The sequence below is a fragment of the Panthera onca genome, chromosome A1, assembly GCF_046562875.1.
Source record: "Panthera onca isolate mPanOnc1 chromosome A1, mPanOnc1 haplotype 2, whole genome shotgun sequence".
Taxonomy (NCBI): Eukaryota; Metazoa; Chordata; class Mammalia; order Carnivora; family Felidae; genus Panthera; species Panthera onca.
Genome location: NC_138339.1, coordinates 218161778 through 218178468, shown reverse-complemented (window position 1 = coordinate 218178468; position 16691 = coordinate 218161778). Strand labels below are relative to the sequence as shown.

Sequence of the window (16691 nt, the reverse complement as noted above, 5' to 3'; positions counted from 1 at the left end):
TATTTTTCAATTTTTTTAATGTTTATTTTTGAGAGAGAGAGAGAGCTCAAGCAGGGAAGGGGCAAAGACAGAGGGGGAGAGAGAGAATTCCAAGGAGGCTCCATGCTGTCAGCACAGAGCCAGATGTGGGGCTCGAACCCATGAATCTTGAGATCATGACCTGAGCCAAAGTCATCGCTCAACTGACTGAATTACCCAGGTGCCCCTGTCTTTTTTTTTTTTTTAAAACAAACAAACCAACAAACCAACAAAACCCGAAGAACTAATTTAAGTTTTTAAATTTAATTTTAACTTAATTTTTATTTCAGCAATACATATTTACAAGTTAGATGATTAGTTCTTAAAAGGGAAAGAGAAATCGCCACCCTTTTTCCCACTCCAAACTCCCCAGAGGCCAACCTTGTCCGTTCTTTTCATTGCTTCTTCTGGGCTGTAGCCCCTATTGCTAAATAACATTTTTATACAGCTTTTATCATTCTTTAGCTTTAGTTATTGTGCATTTTCTGTGATTGAAGATGGGGACCTAGATTTCTTATACCCCTCCCCCACATACATATCCTCTCCTCTCATTTCCCAAAAAAAGTTATATCACAGCATTTTGTTATTTACATTATATTGTGTAAACTTTAGTCACAGCTGAGCCATGTAGTGTACTATGATTATATTTCCTTTCTTAAACAACAGTTTCTTTTTGCTAGCATTCAATGATCACAGTGTCTTTTCCCTTGCTTACTTTTCTATGTACTTTCACTAGTTCATCCCAACTTCTTCAAGAAAAATATAAATCTCTCCAAATTGATTGTTCAAATCAGTTAGTTTCTTGTTTTTCTGCTACCACCAACATCCTGTGTTGTTCACCTTTCCCCTGTACTGGATTCCTTGTGTCCTAGATGTCATGTTTTCCTCTATCTTGGCTTAATCACTTATTTTGGAGGAGCACATCCTCACAGTAAGTTTCTGATAAAAAGTACATGGGTAATAAAAGTGTTGAGACCTTTCATATTGAAAATTGTCTCTATCCTGATTTGTTTGTTGGTATTTTTTATGTTTGGACCTTTCCCCCCTGCCCATGTGTAGTGGTCATTGACTATTCATAATTAATAATGAGGCTCTAACAGGTTGACTAGATGCTCTCTAAATAGATTAGTTGCAGTGTGGGCCTCCCTGTCAGTAGGTAATAAGGCAGATGCTGGCTTTTATGTTGGGGAATTCTCAACAGTCTGTATCTGTTAGTCTTTTTCTTGCATTTCCCCATAGGTGAATTCTCGTCTATTGTTTTGACAGGATATTCTGTCAGCATCCAGACAGAGGAGTAAGGGAAGGGTTCTGGGACTCTTGTTTACAATGAAAACATTCACTTCTTCCCTGACTTTAGAGCACTACCTCTCTCCCACACTCTACTCTGCCTGGGATCAACAACTCTAAAGAGGAGATCTCATGACAGTGAGGAGGGGTAGGTGTCTGGTGGGGGGAGGGAACTCTTATTCAGATTTTCAACCAATTTGCCTGAAGATTTGTAGGAAGAGCGGTAAAGTAAGCACCTGGCCAACCCTTCTGCATGGAGATTTTTTAAACTCTTACAAGCTGTGTGAACTTGAACAAGTTTCTTAATTTCTCTGAGCTTCCATTTCTTCATTCATAGAGTGAATGGCTTTAGTGTGAGGGTTAAACGGGGTTCCTGAATGTCAAGTGCCTGGCACAAGTCTGCCCAGCGTGGAGAGGGCATTCAATTGTTGGTGGTACAATGTTCAGGGAGGTAGTAGTTGGTAGTCTCCCTAGCTTTTTTCAGTGGACAGAAAGGATCCCTTCCCACTATCCAGTTCTTTTCTATATTCCCTCAATAGGAAAGCCACCCTACGCATGTTCTGCCAAGATATTAATAGAATTTCAGGGGTACAGCCACCTTTACAACTTATCCTCTACCCCACTCTCTCTTTCAGTGCCCAACCAAACCCTTAAAGCAACCTCCTCCGTTCTGGCTCCCATCCAAATGGATTAATGAGCAGGACTGAGAACTGCAGTGCAGTCCAAACCCAAATCCTAAGAGTAATATTGATCCCCTCTATTCTGTTATTTCACACATAATCCCTCCACCCCCTAGGGTAATGCCCCAGTTCCTCCTCCTAGTCTTCTTATCCTTTCTAGCCCCCTGGCGAGAGAGACAAAGAGAACCTTCTTGCCTTCAGTGTGCTAGAGCCTCTCTCCCAGTGCAAAATAAAATTTGTCTTTCTCCCTACTTCTAACCAGCTCTTTCTTGCCCTAGTCCTTCTCTCCCTTTTTCTCTCACCGTTCTTTTTTGGGACCCTGACTGCCTTGTTAAAGGGCAGCCTTCTTCACAAAGTCTTTTCACTGATTCCTTAGGATACTTTTCTTATCTGCTCTGGAATCTCCTTTAGCTCTGGAACCTGGCTATATCTTAGGGGACTGAAGATGGAAGAGGAGCTGGAAAAGCTGGGGAAGTTGAAGTTGTCTTAAAGTTAATTTAGATTGGCTGGTAGAACAGAGATCTGGTACAGAATCTGAAGAAAATAAGCACCCAGTGTGCTCAGCATTTTTTCCCAGTCTAACATTTTAGGTTGCAAGACTAGTAGAGATTTTGCCTGCTACATTCTCATTTAGACTCAACCACTGAAAACACACCTAATAAAATGTTTGAAGTAGGACTTATTAACAGAAGTCATGGTCAGTTTAAATGTTAGGAATTGATCTTTGTTGGAAATAATGTAAATACATGGTCATGTGACTGGGACTATGTGTGAATGAAGGTGGACACAAGTATACAAGAACAGGCCTCATTTAATAACCCCTTAAACTTGTGTTTCCTCTTTCAACCACATGCAGACAGGAATGCTGTACTTTGTCTTCCAGGGTTGATCTTTTCTGAGTGCAGACCTTAGTCTGTCCTTAAAATTTTCCCCAGCAAAATAATAGAGCAAAGGATTGAGGCAGCTATTGGTTGCTGCCAAGGTCAGTGTGATGACCACAGCTTTATGAAGATTGTCTTCACATGTATCCACTTTCCACACGACCAGGTGGAGGGTTCTTAGTATGTGATAAGGCAGGAAACACAGAAGGAAGATGATCAAGGCAATGATGATGGTGATAAGTGCTTTCTTGTGAGAAACCCGCAGCCCAGATTCTGGGACCTTTACCTTTAACAGGACTCGAATGATTAGCAGATAACAGATGCTGAGCAAGCAGAATGGTAGCATGAAGCCTATCACCAAGGCAATGTAGTTCATCGTCTTCAGTTTAACAATTTTATTCATATTCAACTCTAAGCATAATGTGGTATTGCCATTCTGCTCAGAGCCATTGTTCAGAAGCACTACTGAGGAAGCCATGATAAGGACCCATATGACCACACACAGAATCCAGGCACTCCTGATACTAGCCACATGGAGGAGCCGGAAGGGATGAACAGTTGCCAGAAAACGCACAATGCTCAGCACAGTCAGGAAATAAATGCTGCTGTACATGTTGACATACATAGAATAAGACATAATCCTGCAGCTCAGGTCCCCAAATATCCAATTGGAGCCTCTGATGTAATAGTCAACTCTGAAGGGCAGTGTACTTGTGAACAAAAAATCTGAAATGGCCAGGTTTAGCATGAAAACATTCACAGACGTGGACTTCTTATAAGGCTGCAGGAAAACATATATGGAAAATCCATTTCCCAAGGTTCCCCAGACAAATATTATCAGGTACACGATGGGGTAAAATCCCCTTTTGAAGTTTTCGATTGAACAGTCCGTGTTGTTGTCATTACTGCTGAAGATGCCATTGGGTTCCATTTATGATGTGGAGATGTATAGAGGCAAGGGCATAAGTTTTCTCTCCACGCTGGATTAAAAAAAAAAAAAAACACAGACACAAAAAGTTACTTCCTGCTCACTACTTACATCCTTCCAGGTTTTAATGAAACAGGGAGAAATACTAGCTTTTCTTTGAAACTTGAGTCAAAAATATCAGCAAAGTTTTTACCATATGCTCCATTATATTTCATGATACATTTCTAGAAATACAAAATAAACATTCATTTACTTTGTTGAAACAGAAGCCTCAGACTTGGGAGACCTTTGGTCCAGTGCTTATGTTCATACTGCAGTCCAAATCTACCAGACAGCAGATGTTACAACAAAATGTATGGAAGACAAAAGGAAGTGGCACAACATTTTCAAGTGCTGAAAGAGAAGTCTACCAACATTCTACTATGTTGAATAACAGTGGAAAGAGTGGACATCCCTATCTTGTTCCTGACTTTAGGGGGAAGGCTCTCAGTTTTTCCCTATTGATGATATTGGCATGGGGCCTTTCATATATGGCTTTTATGATCTCGAGGTATGACCCTTCTATCCCTACTTTCTTAAGGGTTTTTATTGAGAAAGGATGCTGTATTTTGTCAAATGCTTTCTTTGCATCTATTGAGAGGATCATGTGGTTCTTGTCCTTTCTTTTATTGATGTGATGAATCACATTGATTGTTTTGTGGATACTGAACCAGCCCTGCATCCCAGGTATAAATCCCACTTGGTCATGGTGAATAATTTTTTTAATGTATTATTGGATCTGGTTGGCCAATATGTTGAGGAAGAAAAGTCTACAATTCAGAGTTCTATAGCCAGCAAAAATATCCTTCAAATATAAAGGAGAAGTCAAGGCATTCTCAAATGATGGAAAACTAAGAGAATTTGTTGGCAGCAGACCTACCCTAAAAGAATGACTAAAAGAAGTTCTCATATCAGAAAGGAATCAGTAAAAGAAGGAACCTAGGAACATCAGAAAGTAAGAACATGATAAGCAAAAATATGGGTAAGTACAATAGGATTTTCTTCTCTTTTTTGATTCTAAGTTATGTTTGATGATTGAAACATTGTCTGGTGTGATGAGCTTTAATGTAGGGGAATTTTTAAAGATAATTATAACTATATTATAAATGGGGAAAGGTAAAAGGATACAAAGGAGGTAAGATTTCCACACTTCACTTGAGTTGGTAACATGATGATGCCAATAGACTGTGGTAAGTGATGTATGTGTAATGTAACACCTAGAGCAGCCATTAAAAAGCTATACAAAGAGATAAGCTCAAAACACTAGAGATAAATCAGACCAGAATACTTAAGAGTGTTCAAGTAGCCAACAAGAAGATAGGAAAAAGAAAATAGATAATACAAATAGAAAAATAAAATAAAATGGCACACTTATCCCTAAAAAATAAATAATTACAATAAATATAAATAGTGTAAATATACCAATTAAAATATAGATTGACAGACCGATATATCTATATCTGTCTATATATATATATATATGTAAATTATATGCTGTATATAAGAAATTCACAGTATTGACATGTTGAAAGTAAAAGGGTGAAAAACATATATGTCATGCAAACATTAATGAAAGGAAATTAGGAGTGGCTCTTAAGACCAGATAAAGTAAACTTTAGAACAGAGAAAATTATGCAAGGGACAATATATAATGATAAAAGAGTTTATCTACCAAAAAGACACATCAATTCTAAATGTGTATACACCTAACAACAGTTACAAACTATGTGAAGCAAAAACCGATAGAACTGAAAGGAGAAATTGACAAGTTCATAGGTATAGTTGGTAATTTCAAAACCCTCTCTCAGTAAGTGATAGAGCAGCTAGACAAAAATCCACAAGAATACAGAAAAACTCAAATATAACATCAACCAACAGGAACCAATTGACATTTATAAAAAAATCCATTCAACCAAAGCAGAATACACATTCTTTTCAAGTGCCCACAAAACATATACCCAAATAAACCACATCCTGGGCCATAAAAAGAAAACCTCAACAGATTAAAAAAAAATTTGAAACCGTACAGAGTGTGCTCTATAACTACAATGGAATCAAACTAGATATCAACAGCAGAAAGATAATAGGAAAATCTCCAAATGCTTGGGCACTAAACAACACTCTTCTAAATATTCCATGGGTCAAAGAGGAAGTCTCAAGGGAAACCATATGATATATTGAACTCAATAAAAATGAAAATGTATCATATCAAAATTTGTGGGGTATATCAAAAGCATTGCTAAGAGAGAACTGTAAAACACTAAATGCATACATTACAAAATAGTTTTAAATCAATCATCTAAGCTCCAATCTCAAGAAACTAAAAATTTTTTAAATGAGATAAACCCAAATCAAGAAAAAGGGGGCAAGTAATAAAGGTAAAAGCAGAAATCAAGGAAATTGAAAACAAAACAAAACAAAAATCAAGGAGAATCGATGAAAGAAAGAACTGGTTATTTGGAAAGATCAATACAATTGACAAACCTCTAGCAAGACAGACAAAAGTAAAAATAGAGCAGACACAAATTACCATTATCAAGAATGTGAAACAGGGAACATCGTGATAGATACATCAAAAATATAATAAAGGAATACCATGATTACCTCTACAAGAATAAATTTGATAACCTAAAGGAAATGGATTAATTTCTTAAAAAAAAAAACTACCCCAACTCACCAAATACAAAATGATAAGTTTAACTACTGAGAAAATTAAATTCTTAATTTAAAGCTGTAAAAGGAATCTCCAAGTCCAGGTGGTATCCCTGGAGACTTCTACCCAAATCTACCATATTTAAATAAGAATTAACACCAATTCCATGCAATCTCTTCCAGAAGACAGAAGAGGAGGATACATATCCCAGTTTATTTTACAAAGCTAGTATTACCTTGATATCAAAACCAGACACAGTATAAAACAAAAGACTACAGACCAATATTCCTTATGAATATAGACACAAAATCTCTTAGCAAAATATTAGCAAGTAAATTTTAGCAATATTACAAGAAGAATTATATATCATGACCAAGTATGGTTTATTTCATGCATTCAAGCCTGGTTCAATATTTAGAAAACAGTCAATGTAATTCATGTTAAGAGGCTAAATGACAAAAATCATGTGATCATATCAATGAATGCAGAAAAAGCATATGAACAAAATCCAATACCAACTCTTGATCAAAACTCTTAGAAACAGAGGCATACAGGGGAACTTCCTCAACTTGATAATTATCAACAAAAAACCCCCGCTCATAGCTAACATAGTTAAGGGTGAAAGACTGCATGCCTTCTCCTTAAAATTGGGACCAATGCAAGGATGTCTACTCTTACTACTCTTATTTAACATAATGCTGTAAATTCTAGCCAGTGAAATAAGGCAAGAAAGGAAATCAACATCTTACTGATCAGAAAGGAAGAAAGAAAACACTCCCCATTTGCAGATGACCTGACTGTTTACACAGAAAATCCCAAGGAATCTACACCAAAAAGTCATAGAAGTAACAAGTAAATTCAACCAAGTCACAGGACACAACACATAAAAATCAATTGTATTTTTATATACTAGCAATGAACATATGAACACATTGGAATAAGAAATACAGTACCATTTGCAATCATTCAAAAATAAAATGAAATACTTAAGTGTAAATCTAACAAGACATTCCAGAATTTATATGTTGAAAACTACAAGATGCTGATGAAAGAAATCGAAGTTCGAAGTAAATGGAGACACACACCATGTTCATGGATTGGAAGGCTCAACAGAATAAAGATGTCAATCTTTCCCAAATTGGTTTATAGGATTAATGAAATTCGTAATAAAATTCAGGCAATACTTTTTTTGTTGTTGAAATAGATAAGATTATTCTAAAATTTATGTGGAAAGGGAAAGGAATTGGAAGTGCTCAAGACTGTGTGATATTGAAGGGATAGACACATAAATTAGTGGAACAAAACAGAGTACCTAAAAAAAGAGTTACACAAATATGCTTAACTAATTTTTGACAAAGGGCAAAAGAGATTCAACAGAAGAAAGATGGTATTTTTGTAGTGCTGGAGCAAGTGGACATCCATAGGCAAAAGAATGAACCATGACTTAAACCTCGTACCTTATACAAAAATTAACAAAAATGGATCATAGACCAAATTAGTCAAATGTGAAACTATAACTTTTTTAGGAAAAAAGGCATATGATAAGATCTTTGGGATTTAAGGCTAGACAGAGAGTTCTTGGACATAACATCAAAAACATGATCCATGAAAGGAAAAATTGATAAATTGGAATTCATCAAGATGGAAAACTTTTGCACTGCAAAAAGTTCTGTTAAGAGGATGAAAAGATAAGCTACAGACTAAGAGACAATATTTGCAAAACACAGATTCAACAAAGGACCAGTGTCTACAATATATAAAGAACTCTCAAAACTCAACAGTAAAAACCAAACCAACCAAACAAAACAAACAATCCGATTAGAAAATAGGCAAAAGACATGAAGAGATATTTCAGGTGTGTAGATGACATATAGGTACATAAAAGTTTGTCTAATAGCATTAGCCATTAAGGAGATGCCAACTATAACTACCATGGGATAGAACTACACATCTATTAGAATGGCTAAAAAAAAAAAAATAGTGATAACCCCAAGACATTCTAGTTACTAATCAGACTTGCAAATGTAGTAAATTGTGATAATTGTTTCCTAAACTTCTAATACCCATTGTATAGTCTGTCTATTGTCCTGAGTGTTGTTTGCCTCTCAGAGGAAAAGTTTCTAAGGAAAAGACAAGGAAAGACCCCACTAGTCCATCTTCCAGCTGCCCCAGGGACTGAGTGTTCAGAAGGACTGGCATTCTTTGCACAAATTTTGTCCTTTGGATCAACTTGGTGTAAGGTCATCATTTCAAAAATTGGAATGACTTCCTCTGTCATATCTTTGTGACCCTGAGATCTGCTTTGTTGTTTATTCAGCCCTAACTTGAGACAGGTGACCTTTGCCCAAATTTCAGAGGCAGAAGTGCAGACAAGCACCATCCTTACACCACCGCAGGTCTCCTGGGGCCCACTCAACTTCAAACTGCACATCTCCCAGGGCCAAGAGGTTTCCTTCAGCTTTTCCTCCCTGTAAAGCACTCGTGCAACTGGCACAGTATCACCAGGGACAATTCAGAATTGTAATGGCCGCTTTGGGGAAGTTTTGACATAAACAAGATCGTTTACTTGAGAGCCACTCTAGAAACAAAGAGTTTCCTTCAAGAGGAAGTTGTCTAAAAGAAAGATTCTTTTATTTAATGTTGGTGATACCCCTTCCTTTACTTCCTTCTGTTGGGGACTAATAAATGGTGGGTTTTTTTTGTTTTTTGTTTTTTGTTCTTTTTAAATAAGTCATTGACAAAATTGGCAAGGATGTAAGCCAATTTTGATGTCACTCCTTTTCATGTATATATTTTGAAATATGTTGTTTGTTTTTTTTTTTTAGATTTTATTTTTAAGTAATCTCTATACCCAATGTGGGGCTTGAACTCACAACCCTGAAGTCAAGAGTTGCATGCTCCTCCGACTGAGACAGCCAGGCACCCCCCAAAAATTGTTTTTCTATATACAACCTTTCTTCTCAGAGGGAACATAATTGTCTTTTTTTAGTGTTAATGTCATATTCATCTAAAGGAGTTTCCTCTTCCTTTTTGTTTTTCATTTCCTCTTTCTCATTTTCCTTCTCTTAAGAAATAATGATTACTTGATTAAGAGTCCTTCACTCTTTATGTGTACATTTGAGGAATGTATAGTCCAGATAAATAGGTGAAATGTATGAAATGTAAAAAAAGACAAAGTTATTAAGATGTATTTCATTTGTGGACCCTAAAAGTATATTTACATAATAGCTTTGTTATTACACTTGTGAGAAAAGAAAGGGCATTACTTCTAAGTTAAAAGAAGATAACATTTTTAGCATGATTCAGAGTCTTTAAAAATTAGTTTAATATATAAAAACTAGTGTCAGCACAATATTTTGGTTTGTACAAGGCCAGGATTAAATTTCTTTTGATTAAACTGAATTTCCTGCATTGTTTATGAATTAAGCAATATTCCACTACTTCCATAACTTGTTTAAAATTCAAAATTATACATATAAAATTGTATTTAACTAAAATGACCGATAACAATGAATGCCTTTTTAAAGGTTTAATTTTATGACATTCTAACTTTGGGACAAAGCATAAGAATTTAATATTTTAACTAAAATTATAATTTCCTAAAATTATGATTATAATTTATAATTATAATTATAAATCCTTAACTAACTTTAGGACCTCAGACAAATAATTAATAAATAATCTTTAGAAGCCTAAACAGTTTCTAAATAAGAAACAGATACAAAACAGTGATCATTACATGTAATTTTTTCCTTAGTGTTTACAAGGGCAGTAGATGAACAAAATTTGTAAATGCCTTTGAATTATACTTTTTAATTATATTATACTTTAAAATTATTTAAATTGCATGACATAAATGCTAGTAGATAGAAAAATATCTGAATTATTCTTTATTTTCTCTCCTCTAAATTTTCTTATGCTTGATGAAAAAGAAGGTTGTTTATTTTGGTTAAAGATGATAATTAATATAAATAGTTAATACAGAGAAATACAAATATGCATAGAAGATAATGATATGATTTTCTGTTTGTTTATTAAGAAAACTAAAATAGTTTATTCAGAGGGTAAATTTAATTTGATACACCCTTTGTTTTATTTAATAGATTTAATTTTAAAGCTATAGTTCAATACTTTAAATTCATTACTATTTGTGTATTTATACATTTGTGAATGCCTAAATGCATACATATGAGGGCATATTAATAAATCCTTTATTATAGACTGTTTTAGGAATAATGTACAAAAAAGTAATATTAGAATTAGTCTTTTTAATATAAAATAATTAGGTTATTTTATACTCATTAATAAAGATTTTTGTAAATAAAATATTCTGTTAAATTTCAGTGCTTCTGATATAATTTTAAATCATTTTTAAAAAGATTCCTTGCTTTCAAAATAAAGTTTCTAATAATTATTGTTGAGTATTTTTATAATGTTGCCTATAGTTATTTCTTGACTCTGAGTTATATCTTCTCTTGTCAAACCGTTATTCCTGATTCTTTCCCAAATCCAGGCCCCCAATTTAGGATAAAGCTATTAATATGCCATTTGTGCCTAAACCATCTTTGGGTTTTACTACAATGGCCAAGGGGTAACACAAGATTTGTTCTTTCATCCTATGAAAGAAAGAAAAAATGAGAATAATTAGATTTCTAAAAATCCTTTGAATTTTGATTAATATAAAGCTATTATAAGAGTGTATTTATTAACCAAACTTAGTAATAAAAAAGCTCATAAATTACCATAAAAAAGGTTGAAGTCCCTAAGTTAATTACACTTAGGTAAAATATGCTAATATAAATATCTTTGAGGGATTGCATACTTTTTAAGTTAAAAGAAGCATGCTTATGTTTAAATACCAAGATTTCTATAGCTGAGTATAAAAAGATTTTTTCCAGGGTTCTAAGCTCACAAACACTTTTTCCTTTTTTGGCATGACAAATCTCAATAAGCACTAGACTTTCTGAGTCAATCACATGGGAATCATCAGAGACCAACTGTTGATTTCAGTCTTTCATTAGATCTCATTAAGCCATCTTGTTTAAGACTGATAGCAACTCCAGCAGGCTTATAGAGGCCTTACATCCACTTAGTCAACTTAGTTCTATGGTCTCCACTAACCTTTTAACAGTCTCCCTGTCGGTGGTGTCTGGCTGACTCAGTCAGAAGAATATGTGACTCTTGATCTCTGGGTCATGAGTTCAAGCCCCACATTAGGTGTAGAGATTACTTAAAAGAAATAGTTTTCCTGTTATACAGACTCTCCTTTTGATAGAAATAACCTGGGACTTTTCAGTCAATCACATAACTTCCTATATAATTTTGCTGGTTTCCCTTAAAACATCATCATCTGTTGCTTTAACACTAAACTAACTACCCTCCTTTCCTCATCTATTAAAAAAAAGCCCATGATTGGTTACCTCAGTAATGGAGTTATCCATACTTTGCATGGACCTTTTAGATTCTCCCTTGGATATCCCTGATTTAATTTTGTTTGTTGGTTGGTTCCTACTTTGGAAGAAAAACTAAAATTTCCAAGCAGGCTATGCTTGAATTTACCCTTGAAATAGGAGTTTTACCTTGAAATAAAATCAATTCAGATGACTAAATTAATTGCCTTTACTCAGACTTGCTGACAAAAGGATAAAAGAACCAATATTTATACTTATACATGGAATATGATTTTGGATCCATCCATGAATTCAAAATAGTTTAGAAATAGAGATTTCCTGACACTACAAGACTCCCTATAAAGTAGACAATGAATCAAAGAACCTTGAGATGTCTTGCTATTACCCAAAGAGAAAGCCATAATAAAAGTAGAGTTTAGCAAGCCCATTTCATGATTTACCTACAATGGCAGAGATAAACTGGCAATGATATTGAACCAACACTGGCAGGGAATTTGAAGGCTATTGCTAAGGACATTCTAATGCGTGCCCTACCTGCCATCAGCACAATTCTAGCAAGTCTGTAAAGGTAGAACATGGACAACAACAGCCCCAAGGCTCCTTTGAACATCCCCAGAAGATCTGTGAATGTGTTCTGGTTATTGTTTATTCTCAGAGTGTGTTAAGGCTTTTCTTTGCTAGAGAGCTCTGGCTGTATGGTAGAAAAAAAAATTGCTTAGTTTGGGAATCCCAACCTGTCTCTTCAGTAAGAGACACACATTTCACTGACATAGTCATCAAAGAACTGTAAAGCTTTACCTTTTACTTAGAAACGATACTCCTTATCCACGGACAACAGGGAAAGTAACACCTAATGGAATTCTAAAATCCTCAAACTTCTAATGGTTGAAGTATTTCCATTGGCCTTGATTGCAGGCAATGAGATCAGTCCCCTCTAGAACCAACAAAGTATCTCCTCCTGAGTATATAACAAGCTGCCTTGCGCATTTGGGAATTACTTCCAATCTTTGATCCTATCCTATTGCCATCTAACATGATGACTATAGGAAAGCTGCATTTCCAAAGTATTCTCCAAAGCAGTCTCTGTCTGATCAGAAACCTAGATATTTGGTCTTCTGGAAAAGACCTCAGAGAAAAACTTCTCTTAATCCCAGATGGAAAATACCCTATTGCTATCTTTAACAACTGACATTGTATTAACATTCCAATATTTTAATTTTTGGACTCATGTCTCCCAACTAAAAAGACATTCAGAACTCCCCCCACCCAACTACTGGAAGTCCATTCCTTTGAAAGACCTCAAACTGAAGATTTTTAGAAATTCTCCAGAAGTTGTTGATTTACAGAAGTGGGAAACTTCTGCCCAAAGCAGTGAAACAAATATTGACTGCAGAAGCAGATGGCTTTCACACAAGACAGAACAAATTTTCTAATTCTTTAGCACCCTCTTCTTTCCCTTTACTAGTCATCTTGTTCATCATTGTACTTTTACCATATTAACTAATATAATCTCCCTTATCTTCATCCTGTGACCTATTATAGTCTTTACCACTTAAGAGAAAACAAAATTCTCTGGGTTGTTTTTTCTTAGACCATAGCCACTGTTCTGAATTTAACTGATTACTGGCAAAATTTAACAACTAAAAACTAGCAAACGGGTGGCTGGGTGGCTCAGTCCATTAGGCTTCTGACTCTTGGTGTTGGCTCAGGTCGTGATCTCACAGTTCGTGAGATGGAGTCCCAAGTCAGTGTCTGTGTTGACAATGGAGAACCTGCTTGGGATTCTCTCTCTCTCTCTCTCTCACTCTCACTCTCTCTCTCTCTCTCTCTCCCTCTCCCTCTCCCTCTCTCTCTGTCTCTCCTTGGCTAATGCGAGCTCTTGTGATGTGCACTTTCTCTTTCTCAAAATAAATAAATAAACTTAAAAAATAAAAAAAACCAAGCAAACAAAAAACAAAAAAAAAAAAAACACTTCAAGAGGTAAATTTTCTTCTATATATCCCTTCTGATATTTAAATTTCCCTTGCATAATTAACCAATTTCAGGCTTATTAAATTGTACATTGGCCCCATATCAACAAAATACTTCTGCTGAATTCCTTACAACCCTATCAGCAAAAGCTGACACTTTGGGAGTAAGAACAAAGATTTGGTCTAACTTGGATAGAAATTGCTACTTTATTTTCTTTCACAACCTTCCAGCTTGCTGTGCAGGACCTGTTTGACTCCACTGAAGGAGAATCTGTCTGCCTCAAGTGACTTTCCACCACAGATTCTCAAATAAAGAAAAAGGCTCATTCCTGTTTTGATAAATGATTCTTAAATTCCCAGTACCACCAGGTTACTTCTTATGTGGACATCAGGCTTACACCCACCTGCCATATGTACCCACTGCCCTATGTATTCAAGATCATCGTTAGAGAACATCAGATGTTTAAAACTACCACCCCTCCAGGAATCATGTTTCCCTAAAAAGAATACACAGAGACATCTGAAAGAGGCAGGCACAGGCTTACGAGAGAACTGTCAGGAAAGATTACTAAGTCCCCGGCATGCATACTGTGCAAGCAACAACTACCAGAGTTGGAACAATCTAACTGGAAAGAATTACTCATAACTTATCTCTGACCTTGGCAAAAATCTTAAAGGGTCCAACTTCTTCTCTGGAAGCTGACAAAAACTCTCTCCTTGATCAAACTCCAGCCAGACTCCTCTGAGCCCTCTTCCTGACTGGGCTTCTACCTCGGTCTGTAAGGACTTGAATAAAGGTCTAACAGTTTTTTTTTTTAACAGCTCAGGGTCATATCTCTAGGATGACCATAACCTTCCCTTATTATAGAGCCTGAAAAAACTCAAGGATGTCAAAAGAATTTACTATTTGTTCCAGCCAACCTGAAGATAGGGCTCCTGGCCCCCAGGCTCTGTGGGAGGGTAGAATCCTAAACTTCATAAGTGTCAGTTAGCAAATCCAGATGCAGTTTCCACTATTTGCAATTTTTTACTTCCCTGACTCTGCTGAGCTCCTGTTTACCGCCGCCCCCCCCCATTCCTTCATTCTTCCTTAAAAACATCCAGTCATCTCTGTAAAAATTTAAGTTGAGTTCAGTTCATGTTGGAGTCTTTTCTCTACTGCAACAGTATAAAATCTGTCCTTATTTTAGTGTCTGGCTTTGCTTTATCTTTGACAAATCCTAGGTTTAAATGTAAATTCATGAGGCAGAGTTGTCACAGATAATAACATAGTCCTTAATTTCTTCTTAACTAGCCAAAGAGAAATTTATGCTAGAATAAACAAACACTTATTACTGCACCTGTAAATATTACATAACAACCTATGACTGGAGGTGTGTGTGGAGAGAAGCTTCCTGGAAGTCTAGAAAAGAACAGCTGGATTTGGGTAGGGGGGACATGTTTTCACTGTCTGAGTATGATGGTATGGGTTTCTGTTTTTCAGTCTTTTATAAGAACTAATAACCATTTTTGTTCCTACAAAGTCTGCTTCCTTGAATCTTACTCCCAAATTATCTGATGCAAGCATAAATCCTATTATAATTCCTAACATCTTCTTTCTGAGATTCCCCAGTTTCCCTTTAGGTGCATTCTCCTTTAACACAACCAGTCAATAAACCCAACCTTGTTCAACTGTAGGTGTGTTCCCAATTGCCTTTGACTAGAAGACACTGACTCTGAGAATCCATATAATGATCTAAAGGTATGGCAAAATATTAGTTAAATTAACATATCCAAAGAGATGGTTTGTAAATATATTTCTGAAGCAGCAAAGATGTTTTTCAATTCTCCTTCAGACACTTACATGAAAGTGTAACTCAGAAATCACATAAATGATTTCAAAAAACGAAAACCTTTTTTCTTTAATTCAGCACTTCCCAAAGTATCTTCCACAGAATATGAATTCCATGAGATGTTCTGTAAAAGACAAGGCTTCTATGTTTAAATCAGTTAGAGAAACACTGCAAGCTCTAGTATTCCTCTTTTGGAGATTCATAATGGAATTAAAGGCTCTATGGGGCTCTGAAGAAAGAAAAGAAAGAAAGAAAGAAAGAAAGAAAGAAAGAGAGAGGAAGGAAGGAAGGAAGGAAGGAAGGAAGGAAGGAAGGAAGAAAGAAGGAGCGAGGGAGGAAGGGAGGAATGACCTTTTTACAAGAACAAGTTATTTGGCTTAGGGCCCATCTTAATCCAGTAGGAGCTCATCTTAACTAATTACATCTACAAAGATTCTATTTCCAAATAAGGTCACATTCACAGGTACCTGGGGTTAGTACTTGGATATATTTTGGGGGGGGACATAATTCAACTCACAACAAGGATATATAACATCTATTTCATGGGGTTGTTGTAAACATTAAATTAGAGAGAGAGAGAGCGAGAGAGAGAAAGAGAAAGAGAGAGCTTCATAGAGTAGTTGGCACTGGGTAAGTGCTCCCTAGCTGCTTTACTGTCATGAATGAATGTAGGAATGACCTAGCTTCAACATCTGTCATCCCACTGACCATGAGGATGAGTTGATGACCTCAGTTCTCAAATTCATTTGAAGTGTAAAAAGTAGATTCCTGTTGGTATTTGCAAGAAAGGCATTCTGTACAGAAATACTGATAACCTTTATTCTGTTTACGATGAAAATCTCTTGATTCCACTTCACTCCTTTGCTTTCAGTCTATTCCTACCAGGGAACCTTCTAAAAACCCATCTGCTTCATCAGTCCTCTCTGAAAGGATGGACTTTGAATGGTGAACTGGAAGATTACAATAAAGGGAAAGTATAGCCCCCCCATTAT

At 35.8% G+C, this 16691-nt stretch overlaps 1 protein-coding gene across 5 annotated transcripts in view; it reads right to left on the bottom strand.

The window, feature by feature from the left end:
• Positions 1-278: 278 nt before the first annotated feature.
• The window catches only part of CYSLTR2 (cysteinyl leukotriene receptor 2), a 40165-nt gene continuing 23752 nt past the window's right edge, over positions 279-16691 (bottom strand). For 3 of the 5 annotated variants that reach the window (XM_060637218.3, XM_060637219.3, XM_060637221.3), the window contains one exon: positions 279-3846. In XM_060637218.3, the coding sequence (XP_060493201.2) occupies positions 2808-3797 (990 nt within the window). In that variant the 5' untranslated portion in view covers positions 3798-3846 and the 3' untranslated portion in view covers positions 279-2807. Of the gene's footprint in view, positions 3847-15710; positions 15824-16691 lie in introns of all 5 variants that reach the window. The other 2 variants (XM_060637217.3, XM_060637220.3) reach the window with 1 other exon arrangement.